Below are 21,416 nucleotides of genomic sequence, written 5' to 3' on the forward strand. Positions count from 1 at the left end.
ACTTGGTCGTAGGCTGACTGACGTTTTTTTTAACTTATTGTTATGTCATTATCATTCACCGATTTGTCTACGGATTTTTTTCCTTTTCCCAATTACGACAAAGAGCACACGGCGGGTGTGACCAGTCAGCAGAGGATGCTTACTCCTCCATGACACCTGGTCCTACCTCTGATTTTGTAGAAGTCCGTGTTTGCTCGAATGTGAACACTGTTCGTTATCACCAATTTAATTAATGATACGATTAATTGGGTTATTTCAATTGAATGATTACATATTCAATTTTATATTTCTTCACTACCTTTGGAATATTATCTTTCAAAATGTAATCGTTGACTTTATTTTATATATTGACGGTTAGTTTTTTTTCTAACCAGTGTCAAAATTAGTAATAATGAATAATTACTCCTCCTTCTTTTCGAAATCCTGATTTTGGCTTTAGTTTGTATATCTGGTTCATACCAAAATCAAATTGAGCGCATGTTTGTTGTTCATGATCACCTTAACACAGTGTTGCAACGCTTATTTACTGGGCCTTCTAAAAACAATGTCATTATATGGTCATTAATAGATTATTATTATTACAACGATATAAACACATCTATATTTAACCGTTTTATTCAGGTCAAGTGGTCATCCATGTAATCAAAATAATATTACGTAACACAACAAACAAACCACTAACAGTTATTGCTGATTACGTCAAATTCAATCGATTATTAATGCCTCCTTCCTTATATAAGATAAAAATCTTATTGTGTCTGGAAGTTAGCTAAACATTTTCGATATTAAGGTCTCTTTTTTCGTCCTTCTTTCAAACTGAAAGAAGGAATTTTTTTTCGAAAACAAAGCAAGACGCAGACACTCGTAACTTTTTGTTAGACCTAAACTTTGTTGTTTTTCTTTTAAACAATAACTGCACAATGAATCCCATAATGGTTTGCGTTCTTGCCTTTTCAGTATCTGTTGCATTTGCAGCTCCCAGGAATCTGTTTAGACCAAATACGGTAAGTTTATTGTTATTTTTCATGGTTTATATTGAAATATCGACTCTTTTGAGGTGAAATACAGTATAATTAATCATTGTAATGCTCTCTATAAATCTTCTTTGACTAAATTTGTTTCAATTTTATCTAATTAATGATATTTAAACATTTCAAGAAATATATATTTTCTATAGAAACTGGAATAGAATTGATGAATTTAATTTGACTTTTAATTAAAATTGTCTGTTTTATAAGCATATTTTTTTCTGCATCGCAAACCTTCTGAACTGTATTGTTTTCAAATGTGTATTACAGGAACTATTCAAAAAAGTGCCTTTGTAGAAAATATATATAACGATGTGCTTTTAAATTACTTTGTTCCAGTTTTAATTTGTCAACATTACTTTTTGGGGGCTTTTTTCATTATAATAATAATTATAACAACTCGTAAATTTGTTTAAATTAATACCACGGACCTGAAAAAAATGAGATTAGAGAATATTACAATAAAAACAAATAAGACATGTGGGATTTTGCTTTGATTAGAAATCGGCTTCGTTTTTTTATCCGCTGATATTGCAGTACTGTATTAAGGATGGTTCAATGATCGTTGCCATTTTAGACTATTTTAAATTCCTAACGAAGAAGAGCTCTCTATTTAGACCTGGACAAAATTTAAAGAAAAGATTTTTTTTTGCATTTTATCACACTTATTTAGTTTTATATAATATTCCAAATAACTAAGTTTGATATGATGGGTTATTTGTTAAAAATGCCTTAAGATTGAATAATATATAGGAAGAATAAGAGAGAGAATCGAAAATTCAAATCCTTGTCCATATAAACAAAAAAATTATTGCAAATGGAGCCAAGATTCCTTTTCTTGTTATCATGCAGACAACCAGTTTTGCAGAAGGAGTTAATATGTTTGGCAATACTATATATCTACTTCATTTTCAACATACAATCGAAAGTAATTCATTCTTGTTGTTTTGATATATCTTCAAATCAACCTCATCTTAAATTGATAGTTATTCGCGTTATTGTTATTTTATAACAGGTACATGACCAAAGAGCGACAACCATCAGCCGACAACAGGAAATCAACCAACAGCGTACTCGCGTGCAACAATTACTAACGCGCATGCGCAATCCAGCTCAATTCCATAGCGTCCGTAAAGCTCCCAGTCCAATGAAAAAAATCCAGATCGACCCCCACAGTAGGACAGTGTCAATTCAGACTCACGGACAGCCAAACATTGTACTAAAGAGCCAGCGAGGCCTAAAGCTAAGGATCCCAGGAAAAGGGGGACAACCTACTAAAGTTATCAATGTTTTGTTCAAGAATAGCCCCTCAACACAGATCGCCAGTACGCCTGTTTTCCAGCCACAGAATCCCCAGCCCATCCGAACGCCACCTACCCCTAGGTCGTCCAGCTCGGTGGGGAATGCTCTGAATACAGATAACCATCCTTCAAATACACAGTATGTACTTCTCAACCGACAGGGAGTAGCGCAACACACAGGAAGTGGGACTGGACATCAAATCCGTTTCCTTGGAGACGCACGAGCTACTCTTGAATATTTGATACGTCAGAAGCTTCTCTCAACCCTCTCCCAGACGACTTCTAGTTCAACAGTACAAAACCATGTGACTAGTTTTGCAACAAGGGAAACATCTAACGTTAACAACGACTCACAGATCTCCCAGGCAGTCCCTGCCGAGTCCTCAACTGTTCCGACTCAACCAAGTACAACTTATTTTCCATATGATTACGAAACCGAGGAACCCGAATATGCGTAAAATTTCCTGTCAATGATATATTTCTCGTTTTACTTTTGATTGCTTTAATATACCTTCGGGAGTTTTATGTATTTATTATTATTTTTTTGGATGGGGGGAGGGGGAGGGGGTAATTGACATTTTTAACTTCTTTTTCTTTTTTCGAAATGAAATTCATCAGAAACGAAAATCCTTAAAAAGCAAATCAGGGTATGCTAAATATTTCAACTGGATAAATTGTATCGTGGTTTTAACACATTGCGTCAAGATATTGTATTATACACCACAAAAGTATGTTGTCGAGCAAATCCAATTTGTCGTTTTTTTGTTCATTTACTATGCACGCTGGTCGTGAACATGTGATGCTATTTTTAATAAAATTAGTATTATAAAAACATCATCATTGTGTTGTCTTGATTCATGTATGTGTGTGCTATGGATTGCCATGCATTTACTTTCAGCTGCACATGTGCGTTTGAAACCAATATTTCATAAAGAAAATTTGATATTGTACTTAAAATGCATAAAATACCTTAATTCACTCTTATTGATTCGTTGTTCATTTTTCAGAAGTACATTGGAGAGTATACAAACGAATCATAAAACATATTTTAATGATAATAAACTGGTCTAGGTTAGGTGGCTGTAGAGAGAGATTTGGACTTCGCAGCACCCCGATTGATGAGTATTTAGGAGCCAGTCCGGTATTTCCAACATTATTTGAAGAAAACAGACTAAATTAAAAACAGAGAATAGTTTCACTTGTTTTGTTATTTGCACACAGCTTGGATATGATTTAAAAATATTGTATAATCAAATAATTTTAAATATATCGATTTAATCAAATATGAGTGTTATTAGTGCAACAGTTCTCTTTTTGAATTTCCTTCTTTTCCTAATTACTTTCCGATTTCTGGATTTGATTTTGTTTTTATTTTTCCTCAATATTTTTATATACACTTTTAACTTCATCTTCGTAAGATAGTTGCTCTTAAATGCACAAGGTATGTTTTCGCACACTACCACTTTTCCTCTGATACTGAAGAAAATGAGGAAACTACCGGGCATAAAAGATTTATTTTGACCGTAAAGACACAAAGTCATTTTACGTAATTAATAATCTATCAACATAGTAAAACTTTGGCTGATTCTAACTGAAAATAAAATCTTTGGTAAATGAAATCCATAAATATGTACATTGTGTTTTGAGCAACTTTAAAACAAATGAAAATATGCTTCTGACTTTTTAAAGTACAAAAAAGAACTAACTAGATGAATGAAGAAGATTAGATATGTGAAAAAACGCTATAATTTAGTACTTTTTCGACAAATTCCCAAAGGGGTTCCTTAAAGGGACTTGGACACGATTTGGCTTAAAATTTTCAAAATTTTATTTTTCCATTTCCAATGTTTATACTGATAAATATAGAAGTTTTTAATGCTATGTCAACATTTGAAAGTCAAATATCAAGTTATAAGCGAGATACAGAATTCACAATTCTTTGTTTTGTAAACAAAGTTCGAATATTGTCATTTTTACATATTCATTGTATTGGTGTAAGTTTCAATCAAATCTATCTTTCTTTTGTTGATACTAGTATTTATGAAAATATTGAGTTATTTTAAATTGTTTTTTACATGTCATTTTGTCTAAAAAATGGTAAATCTCTACATTACATATTTTTGTAAACAACTATAAGACTCGAGCTTTGTTTACATAACAACCAATTCTTACCTCTGTATCTTGCTTGTAACTTGACTTTTACATTCAATATTTTGGTCAATCATTTAAAATGCACCAGTAAACCATTTCATGCATAAAAAATAAAAATTAAATTTTTGATCTCAAGTCGTGTCCAAGTCCAAAATGAAAACAAATGAAAATATGCTTCTGACTTTTTAAAGTACAAAAAAGAACTAACTAGATGAATGAAGAAGATTAGATATGTACCAATAATATCTATTGTGAAAAAAACAAAAATAAATAGAGTAATGAATTGTTGCTGAAATTCTCATAAATAGGGCTATCTGGGTTCAGTAGGATGGGGGTCTTTCAAACTTACTACAAAAAGTACCAGTGAATGGAGCTACTTTATCGACTTTGCAAAATATAAACTGATCAGTTGTTTTGCACAAAAAGGAAGGGTTGATCAACTATAATTGGATTGTCTTAATGTCTGTGATCGGAACAATCAAAATCGATATATCGATATAAATAAATCACGAAAATCAAAACTGAATCAATAAATAACAAAAGCTAAACGACGATTAATGAGCAAATGGAGGAACAAGACAGGGTGTGCCACTCAACGCCCACTCATCTTCTGTAAAACCTTACGTAACAATATTTCGTCATATTCTGGTGGTTCTTCTGTTACATAACCGTGCCGGCTGATACCGTGGCCTCCGATAATCGACGTCACTTCCGCCCTTGGGCCATGCTTGTCCTGTTTTATTTTTATTTTTTTCGTGGTCCCTACATCGAATGCGTGCGTCTGGTTTCCAATTTTCAGGATCCCGACGTCAATGGCGGGATTAGTGGCCTGGACTTGTCCTGTCATAATGGCGTCGATTCTCTGAAGTTCTGACGGAAGTATGTCCTTCGCCATCTGCTTCAGCAGAGCGTTTGGTACTCCGGGTCCTAGAATCTGCCTCAATGCTTCTGAAGGAGTTAGTGGCGTAGTTGCCATAGGGACGGGCGCCGCGGTTGTAACCATGGGAACATGGGCATTGTTTACGTTGACTTGGCCATGTATTACACTAGAGGCAGCCGAATTGTTGGATACAGAATTAATTGAAGTGGATGCTGATGATGTAGATCGAAGCTGTTTTAAAAGTTCCAGGAGAATCTTAGCATCGGGTCCATTTTGATTGGAGTTTACGGTGGCTGTTTGCTGTGCATTTGCTTGCGTGTTGCTCACAAAGGCGTTTCCGTTTGGGATATTTATAGCAGAGTTTCCATTCTGGTTATTTATAGCGTTGTTTTGGATCTGGATTGGGTTAGAATTTCCATTCAAAGTATCTAGGGTCCCCATTGCGTTTTGAAGTGTGTTGATAATGAGCTGCGAGCCCGAATCTTGCTGGCCCCCTAGGACCTCGAGTCGTGTGTTACCGATCTGTAGGTTCAGTGGTTTAGCGGGGTTCTTGTTTCTAAGAAGGACAATTTTAGGCTGCGATTGAAAACCCGGGTGTTGCTGAGTTATAGACGAGAAGTCTTGCGCCATGGAAGGTTGGTGCAGGGTTTTGTGAGGGTTGTTTTGTCCGTGAATAGAGAAGGATCCGAAATCGCTAGAACCTGCGTTCTGATTGGACGAGCGTCTTGATGACGCGTCGTTGTGATGAATGTTGCCAGATTCTGACAGCAGAGAATTCAGGAGCAGCATTTCTCTGACGAGTTGTTGATCTTGTGTTAACCCCTGATTCCCTACGTCATTTCCTATTGGTGTTTCTTGGAAACCAGACTGTGCAGGAACATTGGGGATTTGCCTCGATCTTGTCATATCATTTTGACCGTGGTGAATATCGTTAGAGTTCATCCGCCTGTGGTCCACTTGAGAGTTCCGGTGAAACCTGTTTGAACCAGATGCGGCCGTGTTATCCTCAAAATTATTGCGAGATCTTGTATTCCTTTGCGTATTAGACCGCGAGATAGCGGCTCGGGAGTTCATCAGATTATCATTGTTATTTAGAAAACCTCTTGAGTTTACCGAATTATCATTACTATTTGGAAACCCTCTGGAGTTTACAGAGTTATCAGCTGCTCTGTGGTTTGAAGGGGCTCTAGAATTCGCTGATAATCCGGAGCGAGCTCGGAAATTCCGTAATCGAAGACGGTTGGCTTGCTGAATGAGAGTGGGGTCAAGAGCAGACTGCGGATCACGTGAGTTGAAATCGGGGGCACCAGCTAGTAGATCAGAGGTCAGTCTGCCTTGTTCAGGTCGCCGAAAGATCCGCCTCTAAAACACAACAAATAAATCAAAAATATCAAAATAGATCCGCAACAGAAATCAAAAAATGTAATAAAAAAAAAAATAAAAAAAAAAAAATTGGAAGTAGGTAAAAACATTTTTTTTTTTTAATAAAAAGATGTGAAACAGGATTTGTCAGATGCGGAAACAGTTAGTACAAAAAAAAAACTGTTCGCCTTAGAAACCTAAGCAGATAAAGTTATCAAAATAAAATTTCAAAAAATCTACTCCTCCGACAATACTAAATCAGAAATATGCAATGACATAGAATATTTACGAAAGATTAATTGTTGACGATTAGTCAGTATAAATCAACGCATCCGTGTAAGATGGCGAGTGCTGAGCCTCTGTTGGCGTACTTCATCTGAACCATCGTACTGATCAACAAAAAGAGGGGCAATATTTTTTTATAATATGATTCAGCGACGAATTGATACAGACACGTGCACATAGAATTGAGTGTTATCAAGCGAAGATTTTTTACTTTGAAGTCATAGCCGAAAACATTGAGAAAGGCGATGTTTCAATTTAACGATTTATTTTTAGTTCAATGTATAAAACATAAATTGTTATTAGATACAATAATTGCTGTTTTTCAGGTCAATACGGTGATTAAGCTATCCGAAAGGTACAATATTCACCGAGCCGAAGGCGAGTAGCTCAATCATCGTATTGATCGAAAAAAACATCAATACTAGTAAATGTTTTATTATACGATTCAAAACAAATTATACAGACATAATAAACTGAGTGATACCCAGCGAAGATTTTTAGTTTGATGCCACAGCCGAACACATTGAGAAACGCGATATTTTATTGGACGATCCAATGTAGAGAAAACCAAATGTTATATTGACCTCCTATGTCACGTGCAGGTGAATATGACTTTTTTTTTAGATATCAGCCATTGACAGCCAATCAGAGAGCTAGGAATTAATTAATAATAAAATAAATAATATTGACCTCCTACGTCACGTGAATACAAAGTTTTAATTTTTCTAGACTGTTTAATATTATCCAATTGGAGAAATAGGAATCAATCAATCGAATAACATTTGATTTCACTATACAATTTTTAAGGGGAAGTGTTCTTGCATGAGCGTTATTTGCACTTTTGTTTTATTTATTCGTTTAAAAGATAATGGATTTAATTGCGTTCATATAATAATTAACGCAACTAGTACATGTAAAATGAAAATTTACGCGAAAAGATTCAAAAGGGCTTTTGTATGGAAATAACGTTTTCTTTTGTGATTGTATGTACATATGCATGTAAAGAGGAAAATATAACATGCGACAAAATGCGGCCTTTAAATGGAGAGCCGCTAGTATCATACTTTATATGTTCAAACCATAATTTCCCGTCATCATAAGTTTCTGTGTTAAAGAATAACAACAGGTGAGGCAATGTCTATTATTATCACTGTTATACACACGTGCAAATGTCTTAGTTACGATCGCGAGTTAAAGATTCATTTTTTTCTCTATTTGACTCTTCATTAAAACATTTGACACAAATATTCTTATAAATGGGGAATTTTTGCTCGTGAATAAAAGTCATGCTAATTATATCATAGAGAGTTTTTAACTAGAATGTGTCTTTTCGAAGTATGTAATTTCACGTTAATCCTTACAAATAGAATATTATTTAGACTCAGGTTGATGGACCGCTTTACAAATCTAAACACCCAGCCTTTCAGTTTTATCATAAGAAAAAAAACATTGTTTCCTCATTTTAAAGCGATCATGTTGATGAAGAAACCAGTGCGCACATTTGATATAAATTCTAAAATGGGAACAAATCACTTCAAACAAACATCAATACTGGCGAAACACCATGAAAGTTTAACACGCGTATGCTGATTAATAACATGCGAAATAAAACACATAAAGATTAAAATGTTAACTCACCGAAGCTTGAATCCTCTGCCCACCCGAAAAATGCAAAAACACCCCGAATATCACCAGACAGAATACCCCGCGCATTTTATCCAGCTTTCACATCGAACGCTTCACAATTAACCGTCAAAATGGCGGCCATAGAACCTCACAGGGATGAAAATAATAAAATTTGTTTTTTTATCGCCATTGTCAAGCCGGACATGGCTTAGAGTGTCGGCAGACATGGAGTTAATCTGTTTGTGCATGTTATTGCGTAATGGGCCGCGGAACGTCTGCACGGCAGACATCTTTATTGACCTTGTTAATACAAGAATGTTAACAGGTGCCCGTGACATGGAACGTTATGTCGTGACGGGTCGGGATTAAGGGATTGTCTCAGCGCGGATTACGCGTGAATTATCATACAGAGCTCGGATTTGTTAGGTTATATAAAGCGCAACACACGCGTTTATTCTGTCCGTTCTCCTATCTTTTTAATTGTCCCTTATGTACTGCTAAGCCTACTCCGATACGATTTGAATTTTATCTTCGTTCAAATCTTTAATTTTTCGTTTTTGTTTTAGTTTAATATTTTTTTTTCCTGATTTCTCATCTGTTTATCTATTTTGATTTTTTTTTATTTCTCTTTGGGCATGGTATATCTATATTCCAGTTTCTTTATTCTCCCTTTCTTCAGTCGGATTTATTCATTTTTTTAAATATTCATACATACAATTTTTTTGAAATTTTGTAATTTTTTTAGATTGATTTTGAATTCAGTCATTTTCGGAAGCAAGTCATTCATGGATTCAATTATTTTCAGAAAAAAAGATTCTAAAACAAATTATAGTCAGTTATATACAATTGTATTTCCTTATGTAGGGTTAACATGTAAAGTTGTAAGTTAAGAAATTAAATTAGTTTCATTAGTTTTAGCAAAATAAGGTGAATTCAGCCCTTGTAATTGGTTTTTTTTTACCCTCCGTCTCTCTCTCTCTCTCTCTCTCTCTCTCTCTCTCTCTCTCTCTCTCTCTCTCTCTCTCTCTCTCGCAGTATACACGTTTTTGAATCTTATTTAACGAGAGTGTTTCTCCTTAATTAGCAATTATGTTAATCATATTGTACACATTAAGAAAATGTCTTTAAAATTGCCTGAAAAAGCGACGTCATCTGACCGCATGGAACAGCGCGCCATCATAAAATTGTTTTATGGAATACGCGGGGGTGTTAAGGAAGCATATGGAATCTGAGTTACATGTAATTCTGTGAAATCACAAATCTTAGTTATTATGTACATATTCAAATATATAAGCAACGAAACGTAGACCAAAAACAAAAAAAAAAAACACTGAAGACAATTTTTGCCAGAAATTAGTTTGTATTACGTAGATTTACACATTGATGACGTCATGACTAAAAGCTGAATGTCGTGTGAATTTGATCGGAAAGCATCGTAAACATATTCAAAATATAACTAATCTAAGAACTGTAATAAAGTATTGTGGTGTGATTTATTGAGAATTGAACATAAGAATACTGGGGGAGATGTTAGTTTTATCAATCATTCGCTAAAAGGTATGTAAATTTGCTTTTATTTCTCGGCCAGGCTTTCCTCTGTCGTTGTTTACGATATAAAAATCTGACTAGAACAACACTACCCCGTGTATATTGAACTTTAAATTTTATACGTATCGTTAGTTTGATCAATGTTTAAATTGAAAAGTGCTGCTAGAATCCCATGGTGTGTGTTGTTTTAATGCAATTTGCCGTTTTCCGTGCAAACGTTAAAAAAGTTGGGAAGGTTTTACGAGAACCGGATGAATAACTTTTTAATAAGGAAAAACATAGGATTCTAGCAGCGGTTTTGATTAAACTGAGATGTTTTGCCTTCACTTCGTATATTTATTTTATTTTGGAAACCGCGGGGTAGTGTTGTTCTATCACATTTTATGTTAAGGAATATACGTAAGCTATTTATAGTTGTCACGTGATAATGCACTAATGTGGCAGTGATGTACTACCCGATTTTATTGCACTGACATCTATTTTAAAGGATAATACTAAGTTTTTGATCTTATTCAAAATAATTATTTAATTTCACGATTTTGAATACAACAGTCAAAATAAGACGGCATATTGGCCATATGCTTCTTAATACCCCCGCGTATGCGATTGTACCCTCTGACCAAACGGTGAATGCGGCATATTACTCTCAGGTTGACCCAGGACTACGTTGTTATGGAAAAGTCGTTATAATTAAACGTCAGACTGGGCCGTGCGGTCTGTATAGGCAATGTACATTCATAACTCCATAACAAAATGTACATTGCTCTGATTTTTATACATATACATTATTATACTCTATATTACAATATTATAATACTTTCCTGATAATGGCGCTGTTATTTTGAATAAAATTACATGTGTCCACGAACTTTTTGGACAACCCTCGTATGAGAAATCGAAATTATTAAGATAGTTTCTGCTGGACTGTGCGTAAGCAGAGAAAAAGTACACGTACCAGTTATAAGAATGGGCACCGGGCACCTGTCGAACTAATTATTAGAATAGTTTGTACCAACCCCATCTAGCCTACAGTTTGAGTGAGTACACATGTATGAAGGCATAATCGACAGTCCGTAGGCAGGGCAGCAATATGCGTGGTATTCATTTTTTAAATACAGTTTAAATTATATTTAGAAAGAAGGAACTCATTTAATTATAGCATAATGTTCTAAACATTTCTAATGTGTTTTTTTTTTTGTTTTCTTTTGTTTTTATTTACTTACTGAAATTGCCCCCTTAAAAGAATCGATGCTATGTGCATTTGTCCCAAACGTTACTTTAAGGCTTTAAGCCCTACATACAGCTGTCAAACGAATACTTCAGTCCCAGGGGAGATGACTCCTTTTGGCAGACAGGACGAGGTGTAGACATATACAATGATAAGCTGTGTCCGGTGCCTTTCATGATAAACTATTGAATGAAATACTGCTCAAATTTAAATAACGATTTGACACATTTATACAAGAAGCACGACTGCGCATACATGTGTATTGTAAGGATTTGTTTATTTGCCACATGCACACCCTAGTTTGCTGTTTCCTTGCTTTATTTTTTTTTAATTTTTTTAATGTCAATGTTTCTAGCCCCCCCCCCCCCATTTTAATGTACGTGTATATGATTTTTTAAATTTCCTTTCTTTGTGTTATTGTTTTTATTTCTTTGTTGAATTGCTTGTATTTTTTTATTTTTTTTAGGGGGGGTGTAATTAAGCTTTTTTGTGGTTTTGTTTTACTTAGCTTTTTTTTTCTTTTGATTTGTTTGTCGATTTAAGGAATTTTTTAGCCCAGCGATAAGATTTGATTATAAATTAAAATCATTTATATATGTTTGATGCAGAAAGTCTTTTTTTTTCTCCCTTCACTCACGTGCTCACTCACACCTTAGCAACTGAATTAACAAAAAAAAGCGCACAAACAACTGTATGCACTGGATTTTTATAATAAATAAAAAATTAAAAAGAAACCAACTTTTTTCTTCATTAAAGACATTTTTGAAAGATGTTTTAACATTTGATCTAAATCAAATAATTAATTGATATTATGTATGTACTTATGACGTCTTTTTTATCTCACATTTCAATTTAAAAACAATATGTTCGCTAAAACATTTCAGCGTTGTCTCTCATATTCAATCCGTTTTACTTTTGCACGATTCGTAAATCGTCTTTCACTTATTATTCACCATTTTTTTTGTCTGTTTTGTTTCAACAGATTAATCCTTTAAACCGTATATATTCAAATAACCTTCTTTTCATCTTTCCATAAGAACAAAACAAAAGCTAATCTGTCTTGTGTTTATTTTTATTATCAAAACAATCTCTCTCTCAAGTCATTATTGATTTACACATACACACACAAAGTACATTCTCAAAGTTAATTACGTCCTAAGAGAAAATGTCAACAGGATAACAGGAAAGTAAAATAAACCGAAAAGTGTTAAAAAAAGGCAGTAAAAAATCCGAAATAGGAATTTGATGAGTAGGTAGAAACAAAACAGATCAAGCCAGAATCTAATCAAGAAAATCAAAGATTTAGTACTGATTTTTTTATTTAGTGCTCGATATTGAAAAAATGAGTAAATATGATTAAACGAGTGTGTCCATAGCAACGAGACTAGTTTTACGAGGAAAAGATTTATCGATGATTCACATCTGTTGATTGACAATTAAGGATCAATTAACCTAATTAGACAGAGGAAAAACAATAGCGACAGTGGTTGTGAGGTCTTGGTGTGATCTGTGAGTGACGGTTAATGGCGACCACATACAGAGAAATAAGACCGACCAACACGTCATCAAATCAAACATGGCGCTTTTTTTTAGTTAACTCGGACTTCTAATCATTCATAATATTTATATAGAGTTTTATTTAGATTTTAATTACCTATGTTCCGTCTTTGATTTTTTCTTAAGTAAACGAAAAGAAATTATTATATTTTTTAAAAAGAAGAAAATAAATGATGCAAAATTCTGACTTAATTTACAGTTTCCATACGAAAACCCCTGTTTAAAGAAAACATTTAGGATGTATTTCATTTTCACACAAATTAAAAAAGAAAACCGAAATAAATTGTGGTGAAAAACCTTAAAAGTAGGGATGAAAAAGGAAATAAGAGTAATACCTATAGACCTTTTTAACAAAAATAAAAATTGGGACATCTGTCTAAACAGGATATAGACGAGAATGTCAGTTACACAGAAATTAAAACCGATTCACACATCGAGGAAGAGATTCGTGTGTGATTTACAGCTTTCTTACACCTTTCTGCCGACTGTTTGAGTGACAGCTGGCGGCCATAAAACGGACCAGCTGTCATACTCTGGGACTTATGGTCATCAAACTCTCAACCTGTTGCGACAGGTGCCCGTCCGTGACGTCATCAGTCATTTGTGTCAAAGTCTGCTCCTATGATGGTGCTACTCGCCGTGCTAGCCCCGGAGAAGGAAATGGCGGATTCCCAAATTTTCGCAGGCAGAGAGAAAATAAATTGGAGAATAAGAAACTTGTCTAAAAAAAAGAATAAGGTTTTAAAAAGGGCAAACAATCAAATTGAAATTTTAAAAATTATCTATTATCTTTTCTCGATATTTAAAAAAAAAAGGTTTTTTCAGGATTGGGGCTTGTTTTTGTTAAAAAGCACGAGTTCTTCGAAAATGGTATTCAAGAAGAAAACTGCGTTATGTAGCACACGTTCAAACCTCAAGTCTAATACAGACAAACTGCCGGACAAACGATTTGTAGAACGCTTCAGCACTGGGCCACATTCAAAGCCAAAAAAGCAACCTTGCCAATAGCGAGGTGCGAAACGAAGGCTTGGCTTTCATAGCTCTCTCAGGGACAGGGTAAATCAAGGCGCTTCACCGGGTTCGGCCTCCATCATTTCGTTGGCCATAACGGCGGCAGCTGTTTGAATGACAATGTTTTGCTTCCCCGTGCTAGGGTCTTTCTTTAAACCTATATTTAGCTGCCCACCGTTCGATTTGATAACCACTGGCTGCTGAGTGACTCCGAAGGATGGGGACAGACTAGTAGCATGGCCGTTAAGAAAAGAGGAGATTTGACCTAAATCAGTGGACTTTGAACCTCGCAGACCAGGTAATAACGAATTCAAGGAAGAAAAGTTAGGAATGGAGTTTATTGAATTTCCACCCAGTAAGCTCTGAAGCAAAATGTCTGAAGGCTTTCCCGCGGAATTCTGGGAACTGATGAGGCTAGCAAATGCGCCGGTGTTTTGGCCCTCCAACATGGCATTTAGGGAATGTCCAGCGAGAAGTTGATAAATCAACTCCGAGTTTGCATGGTTGTTACTCGCCTGTCCGATTAACCCGTTGCCATTTCCGGGGTGCGCGCCTAGGGGGTTGTGGCTGTGTCCATGGGATGGACCCTGGCCCTGGGTTCCCAGGTTCAAACCTCCGTTCAGTCCACTGTTGGAGTTTCCAAATCCCGTCAGTCCGCCTAGAATGGCGTTTAGAGGTCCAATGTTTTCTCCTAGACCCCCTCCAAGTCCTGTATTCTGAGCAACGTTTAACTGTCCGCCGCCGCCGATTCCAACATTCAGTCCAGACAATAAATCCCCATGACCACCTCCCATTCCGGATCCTAGTCCAGCTCCTATTCCAGCTTCTATTCCCCCTCCTATTCCGCCTCCCAGTCCAGCTCCTACTCCAGCTCCTATTCCGCCTCCTAGTCCTGCTCCTACTCCAGTTCCTATTCCGCCTCCCAGTCCAGCTCCTACTCCAGCTCCTATTCCGCCTCCGATTCCTGCAATTTGAGCACCGATCAAATGACCAATATTATGACCTGCTAAGCTATTCTGGCCATGGTTTATATGGTTTGCTTGTGCACCGCCGCCTATTCCTAGATGTAACCCAGATCCAAGGTGACCTTGCATTTGATTACCTTGTCCTTGACCTGGAGCTCCAGCAGGGTGGCCGTGCCCGTGGTGTACAGGAAGCTGCTGTTGATGATGCTGCGGCGCGTTCTGGTGGTGGTTAGAGCGGGAATTCAAGTGGGGTTGGTGGTGGAGATGGGTATGTGGTGCTGCTGGTTGATTTTGTTGAGCCGGCGGTGGGGGTGGTGGCTGAGTGCGATGTGGTGACTGACTGCCCTTGCTGACTACTGCCGAGGGACCGTTATTCTGATTACCGCCGACGGGAGACATGATGTTGGCGGTCTTGGCCAGAATTATCGTCTGTTTGATGTTGTTGGTGGTCACCTTTCTTCTGTTTTGGATTCTCGTAGACTTTGCCGACTGTCTCCTGGGTGAGGAGTTAGCCCGAATGACGTTGACCTTGGGTGAGGAGTTAGACCGAATGACGTTGACCTTTGGTGAGGAGTTGTTTCTGATGACGTTGATGGAAGGTGACGTTCGAGCACGTGTTCTATACCGGATGACCTGGGATTTTGAAGGTGAAAGTCGTCTCTGGAGACGCAGCCTCCTTAATGCCGCGGCGGAAGATACCGGAACATAGCGTATGCGCATGCGTCTTGACCTTGTCTGGAGTTGTTTCTATAAGAAAAGAGAGAAAATAATGTATTTTAGCTATGTGAGTTAGCATTAGTCTTCATGAGTTGCTACAAATTTTCTTCACAATATTGTTAGAATAAGCACCTAAACTATCTCAAACTAATTCAAGCACACTGACTAAGAGAGACATACGCAATGTCTGATTGTTAAAATGATCAAATATAACAAAATTTCTAACAAAAATATATTCCACATAAATATGTCAAAATTATGACTAAATTTACTTATTTAGAGGAAGATTATCAATACTTTATGATTGTTTGTATTATGTTAATTTTACATGTGCCATATTTTACCACTGCATGAATTTTTTTTTTAATTCACCCGTTATCTTTATTGAGATTTTCCTAACCAAAATAGATAATGCTGCCTAAGTTTTGCAGTGACTAATACCGGAAATGAATTTATGGGACATTATATTGCGCAAGGTCAGTGTTTATTGCGGTTTTGTTGCTAGGAACATAAATCAGCCAGATTATAGACAACTTGTACCAGGGAGTGATTGGTGACAATGTGAACCTAATTAAGAGATAAGTCAGGCAAGAAAAAGTCGATTAAATCTAAATAAATTCGAGAATGATGACGTTTAATGAGGGACAACAGGGCATTGCGATTTCTTTCATTAGTTTTCTTTGTTATGAAGTCCTTTGAAAGAGAATTAGTTTTTTTAATAAAAAAAAATCAATGCGACAGTGTTATATTCTCTATAAGTCTATTTTAAGTCATTTTGCTACAATGTTTCTATTATTTAGAATGAAAAAAACAACAACACACTGCTGACCAAAACTCCAACCTATCAGACTTGATACAAAGACACAAACCAAGGTTCCTTCGTATCAGGTACGTCTCAATTTGTCAACAGTATAAAACTTAAGGTGGTTCACTACACCTTGCATTAGTATCTCCAGTCAGCAGAAAATTATTTGATTGTGATAGATAGCATGATGGATAAAAAGTATTTAAGTCAAATAGGCGTATAAATGTGCAATTTAGGATGAAAACAAAAAACATTTTCAAAAATATAATTTAGTAAACATAAACAGAAGACTCAGATGGATTTGAACTCATGATCTACGGTTCACAAGCACGGTATTTTTAACCAGTGGGGTATAACGATTCACAACCAAATCGATTGGTACTAACAGTGAAACAAAACATTTAAGGTGGAATAACACACCTGGAAGAAGTCACTCAAATTAACAAAATTTTTTTTTTTGGAAAATGAAAGATATACCGGGTAATGATAAAAAATAAACTGTACAAATGTCATATAATAATAATTTGCAGTTTGGGGATAAAAAATGAATATCTAAAATAATTATTCCAGTAAGTAACAACAAAAACCCCTGCGGGATTCGAACTCAGGAGGTACGGATCAGAAGTCACTTTACCCACTTGGCTATGGAGTATGTTTTAGTCCATAAAATCGTTTTAATAAAACGAAATGTCGTTTCGATCAGCGGTCAGCCATTTTATGATGATGTGTTATTCCACCTTAAATCCCCAACCTGTGAGGTGGCGTCTTAAAAAGTATATGTCGAGGTGTAGTGAAGTACCTTAATTTTCATCATTTATTTTTTCATATATAAAAATTATCTTAAATTAGAGCGCGCTAGATGTTGTACTTGACGCCAGGTAATGTAGATTGATGTATGATATGGAGATAGGTACAGACTCTCACAATCGAACAATTAAATTTAATATAATTCAGATATTCGATTTCTTTGATTCACATCTATCTAAGTATATATATATATATATATAGATATAGTGATCCCAAACAACCAAATCCCAACAATCTGTTGTTGACTTTCAAGAAACTGTGAGTTAAGCCTGGTATAAGTTATCCCGTTTTATTGAATTGAAAATGCTTGTAAAAATAATCCACTTACATCTCATTTAATAATTGCTACATTTTCATAAAATTTCAAGATTTTACATTCACCTGAGCCCCAAACCCCCTACCCATCCAATCTCAAACTCATGATTTCCATTTTACAAAAGACATATCTATAAATCATTTTTAAAAGCTTGAATCGAACATCTATGTAGATGTCTTAATACCAGATGATCCCACCGCCATTGATGTTTTAACGAACCATTTCGAACAAAAACTTGAGTGAAATTAATGTTCGGTTGTGAAAACAAATCAAAAGCTGATAACATAAAATCAGTAAAAAATACTTATAGAAAATAAACCTTAATTATTTGGTTTTTGTGTTAATCCTCGGATTAACGCATTAACAATAGATGATTTATTCACTAATAGTCGGCAGAAACAAACGAAATAGTCAAAGAATCATCACATTTTTTGTGCATAAGTAGAGGTATTTTATTTCCGTCCATATTTCGAGACGCCATAACATTAAATAAAAGAAAAGTTAAAAAAAAACTATAAAAACCCCTTTGCTTCTTGTCTAGTTTTAAATTGCCTAAGATTTGATAAATAAATCACATTCCAAAGTATTGTTACCCCTTTTTATTTAATTTGGCTATTGTTAAATCTAAAAAAGAAAACGTCTACAATTCATTCAATTTCCATTAGATGTCAAATGCACCGAATGAGAGACAACAGTCGTTAACACACCTACCGATCATTAAATTAAAAAGGATAATCATTCAGTTAATATTTATGTTTAGTTAAAATACCGGTTGTAATATTCCAAAGTCAGGTCCATATTTGACTGAGATTGTTCAACTTGAGTAATTACGTTTATAATGCAACCGCGAAAGAAAAGCCCGCCACAGCCATCAGCTAACCTGTCTACTTTTAAATACACACAGGATTATAATTTGATTTAATTGAATCTTAAGATATATATCCACTGTTTGTTAAATGTAGAACTTTTCAAAGCTATTTTTGCGAGATTCATTTTCTTTTATCGGCAGCATTGCAATAGTTGCATAATGCATCTTTAATGAGCAGATATATCAATTTACTTGCCAATACACTTTAACCTAAAACAATTATCTTGCTTATAAACAATTCTAATCCAAAGTAAGATAGTTCAATTAATGGATTTCATTTTTTTCGGTGCAGATTGCAACCGAGTCATCAACCTCCCTGTTAATTGTTTAATTAACACAGGATTGTAATTTGATCTTTAAATATCTACAGTTTGTTAAACGTAGTTATATTTTATATTCCAAAGTAAAGTTGAGATTATTTTTTTAAATTTCCAACATTGCACTAACTGCAGAATGAGGCACCCAACCAGAAGATGCAACGCTCGGCTTACCTGTCCATTGTTAAATTCACTCAGGATAAGAAGCATCCACGCAAGCAACACAATAATGGTGTAGCATCTCATGGCTGGCACTGCAGAAACAAACAATGGACCAAGCAACAATACAAGTATGCGAACAGAACGTTAAACACAGCGATGTTTGTGCTGGGATATCTTGGTCTCTCTAAACCACTGTGATGGTAGAAATCGCTCTGTAATTCTTCTATCAGAGAGCCGGCCTTTTATATACATGTAAATGTTTATTCATCAAGCAATTATCAGGCCTTCCGTTCACCTGTGTCTTCCATACTTTTTTTGTATTTCCTCATTTGGTTGTTGGTTGAGGCCACTTAAGGGGGTGGAATAAGAAACGAAACTGCAATGATAAATGAGCACACTTTTTGGAAAGGCTTTTATTTTATTTCCAAAACCTAATTACTTTTATTAATTATTGCTTATATATAAAAAGTGTTATCAATTTGTGGTATTTATCTTGTTATCATAGATAGCAACGTACATTAAACCCTCCGGGTACCCCAAATATTGACTAATACAGATTGACCAATTTGACCTACTTAGTTCTACTGGCAACAGTGTGTGAGCGCCCAGGTCCACTCTCACGTTAACTTACCAACACTCTCATTGGCCTCAATGTGCACGTTCACCAACAGCAAGTCTCGTTTCTTCTTTGCAATAATGTGACTTCTCTCATAACCTTATATTTCCCTATTTTTTGCAATAATTTATATATGCAACAATGTGCATGTTTCAATAAGAGCAAATCTGGTTGCTTCTATTAGCAATAATGTGAATTCTTTCTTAAAATTATGTTTCCGGTTTCTTTTGCAACAACATCAATCCAGCAATGGAAAGGTTTCTCCGGAAGAAAATGTTGTCGCTTCTATGCAATAAAGTGGCTTCTTTCATGGCGTTATTTTTATTCTTTGGCAATAAAACTTACTTTCTGTTATGCATAGTACCATAATACAATGTATGTGTGAAATTGTTGATACTTTTATTAAAAAAAAAAGCCGGTTTGTAGTATAAATTGAAAGGCTAAGCGCCGGGGGGTGGGGGTGGGGAGGAGTATAGTTCCAAAACTTTTTTTTTCCCAAATCATGAAATTTCTAATCCGTGTGGCCGTGTGGGGGGGGGGGGGGCTAAATACCTTGACTCCTACTTCTAAATATTTCAATCTTTTCAAGGTAAATTTAGGAACTATTATCTTTGCTGCGAGAAAAAAAGGGGGGCTGAACCCTTAATGATGCTATGTGCCGAATGGTCAGGTCTAATTTTGCAAAAAAAGTCCCCCACCCACCCCCGGTTCCGACGCCTATTTATTACTCTTGATATTACATTTAAAATTGTACGTACATGTCACTAATGATAAATAATTAAATAACCTACTTACTTATTTATATACCAAATGTTCCAATAATTAGCTTCATAATAATCATTGCAATAAACTTGCTCAGAAGTACCTTTCTGCACATTTAACATAACATACTATACGGTTAACTACAAGCCTGAAAATTTATTCTTGACACAAACTGCACATACATCTACTAATTTCTTGTCAACACAGTTCAGTAATACCTGAAGGGGGGTCGATAGTGGTAGCCATTTTTGGACTTTTTTATCTTTTTTTTAAGAAGAGCGTTATGTAAAAATATAGGACAACATGCCCAAATTTAAAAGAAGTTAAAATATGTGGACTTTCTGCATACTAAATATTAGTTTATAGCCATACAAAGCATACCTCAAAAGTTAAGCTAGGTCTGATGGCTAGTTTGTCAATCGTTTGCCTTCTTAAGAAAAATGAATGGTGGTGGTCATTTTCATACTGTATCATTTTGCCTGAAGTAGAAGATATTTGAAGTGAAAAACGAAGGAAAAGACCTCGGTTTTCATTGTTTACCTCTATGACTTTTCTTTTAATTAATAATAATTTAATTGTGCATGGGTGTAACACGCTTTCTGATTGGCTAAACAATTATTTTATATCGTATAAAGAATGTTGCCTTCGTCATAGTAAGACTAACGTCAAAAATGTATCAATACGCCTGACGTTACGTTTGAATTTTGTACAATTTTACGTCATTTTAAAGGTCAAATGACCGTTTTTATCTACAATGAAGAGTAAAAAAATTAAATAATAAGCAATGAATTCAATATTGATTAGTTTGAAACAGTTTACGCTTTTTTATAAGCCGCTTAGCGGTTTATAAAGCGTAAACTGCCTCAAACCATTTTATAGCGTATAAAACAAATAAATATTGAATTCCTTAAATAGTTAACGGCTAAAGGAGATAACATCTAAAAGTTTAAGGTAGGCCTAATTAAGAGTTTGGTGCCCATCCAGTCTCCTTTATATTGTTAAAATATTTTTAAAAAAAGAAGATTGTAAGGAAAATCAATGAAGTTTTATAAATTCCCATTGTTTATTTCAATAGAAACATACGTCAAATTATGCATTTTATAT

The 21,416-nt window shown here is 35.2% G+C and overlaps 3 protein-coding genes across 4 annotated transcripts; 1 reads left to right on the plus strand and 2 right to left on the minus strand.

Moving 5' to 3' along the window:
- The first annotated feature begins 791 nt into the window (after positions 1-791).
- LOC128170941 (dual specificity protein kinase splA-like) lies at positions 792-3,246 on the plus strand. Its single transcript, XM_052836722.1, has 2 exons — positions 792-1,004; positions 2,044-3,246. Exons 1-2 carry the CDS (start codon positions 921-923, stop codon positions 2,785-2,787), a joined length of 828 nt encoding a protein of 275 aa, XP_052692682.1. The 5' UTR covers positions 792-920; the 3' UTR covers positions 2,788-3,246.
- Positions 3,247-3,834: 588 nt separating this feature from the next.
- LOC128170930 (putative uncharacterized protein DDB_G0286901) lies at positions 3,835-8,720 on the minus strand. The gene is made up of 2 exons (XM_052836703.1): positions 8,646-8,720; positions 3,835-6,722 (listed from the first exon to the last, which is right to left on the minus strand). Exons 1-2 carry the CDS (start codon positions 8,718-8,720, stop codon positions 5,073-5,075), a joined length of 1,725 nt encoding a protein of 574 aa, XP_052692663.1. The 3' UTR covers positions 3,835-5,072.
- A 4,314-nt stretch (positions 8,721-13,034) lies between these two features.
- LOC128170929 (aspartate, glycine, lysine and serine-rich protein-like) lies at positions 13,035-19,183 on the minus strand. 2 transcript variants are annotated; one of them, XM_052836702.1, is made up of 3 exons: positions 18,947-19,183; positions 14,933-15,689; positions 13,035-14,896 (listed from the first exon to the last, which is right to left on the minus strand). In XM_052836702.1, exons 1-3 carry the CDS (start codon positions 19,016-19,018, stop codon positions 14,028-14,030), a joined length of 1,698 nt encoding a protein of 565 aa, XP_052692662.1. In that variant the 5' UTR covers positions 19,019-19,183; the 3' UTR covers positions 13,035-14,027. The 2 variants fall into 2 exon arrangements, with proteins under 2 accessions (XP_052692662.1, XP_052692661.1); XM_052836701.1 differs by having other exon boundaries at positions 13,035-15,689; positions 18,947-19,182.
- Between the last annotated feature and the right edge of the window lie 2,233 nt (positions 19,184-21,416).

This window comes from Crassostrea angulata, chromosome 2 (genome assembly GCF_025612915.1).
Source record: "Crassostrea angulata isolate pt1a10 chromosome 2, ASM2561291v2, whole genome shotgun sequence".
In the NCBI taxonomy this organism is placed as follows: domain Eukaryota; kingdom Metazoa; phylum Mollusca; class Bivalvia; order Ostreida; family Ostreidae; genus Magallana; species Magallana angulata.

What these genes read in the sequence shown, in the direction of transcription:
- LOC128170941 (XM_052836722.1), top strand. Translation starts at nt 921, where the DNA reads ATGAATCCCATAATGGTTTGCGTTCTTGCCTTTTCAGTATCTGTTGCA. An exon ending in ATCTGTTTAGACCAAATACG is followed by an intron (nt 1,005 to 2,043) that starts GTAAGTTTATTG and finishes ATTTTATAACAG; the next exon opens with GTACATGACCAAAGAGCGAC.
- LOC128170930 (XM_052836703.1), bottom strand. Translation starts at nt 8,720, where the DNA reads ATGCGCGGGGTATTCTGTCTGGTGATATTCGGGGTGTTTTTGCATTTT. An exon ending in GGCAGAGGATTCAAGCTTCG is followed by an intron (nt 6,723 to 8,645) that starts GTGAGTTAACAT and finishes GTTGTGTTTTAG; the next exon opens with AGGCGGATCTTTCGGCGACC.
- LOC128170929 (XM_052836701.1), bottom strand. Translation starts at nt 19,018, where the DNA reads ATGAGATGCTACACCATTATTGTGTTGCTTGCGTGGATGCTTCTTATC. An exon ending in GTGAATTTAACAATGGACAG is followed by an intron (nt 15,690 to 18,946) that starts GTAAGCCGAGCG and finishes CTTTTCTTATAG; the next exon opens with AAACAACTCCAGACAAGGTC.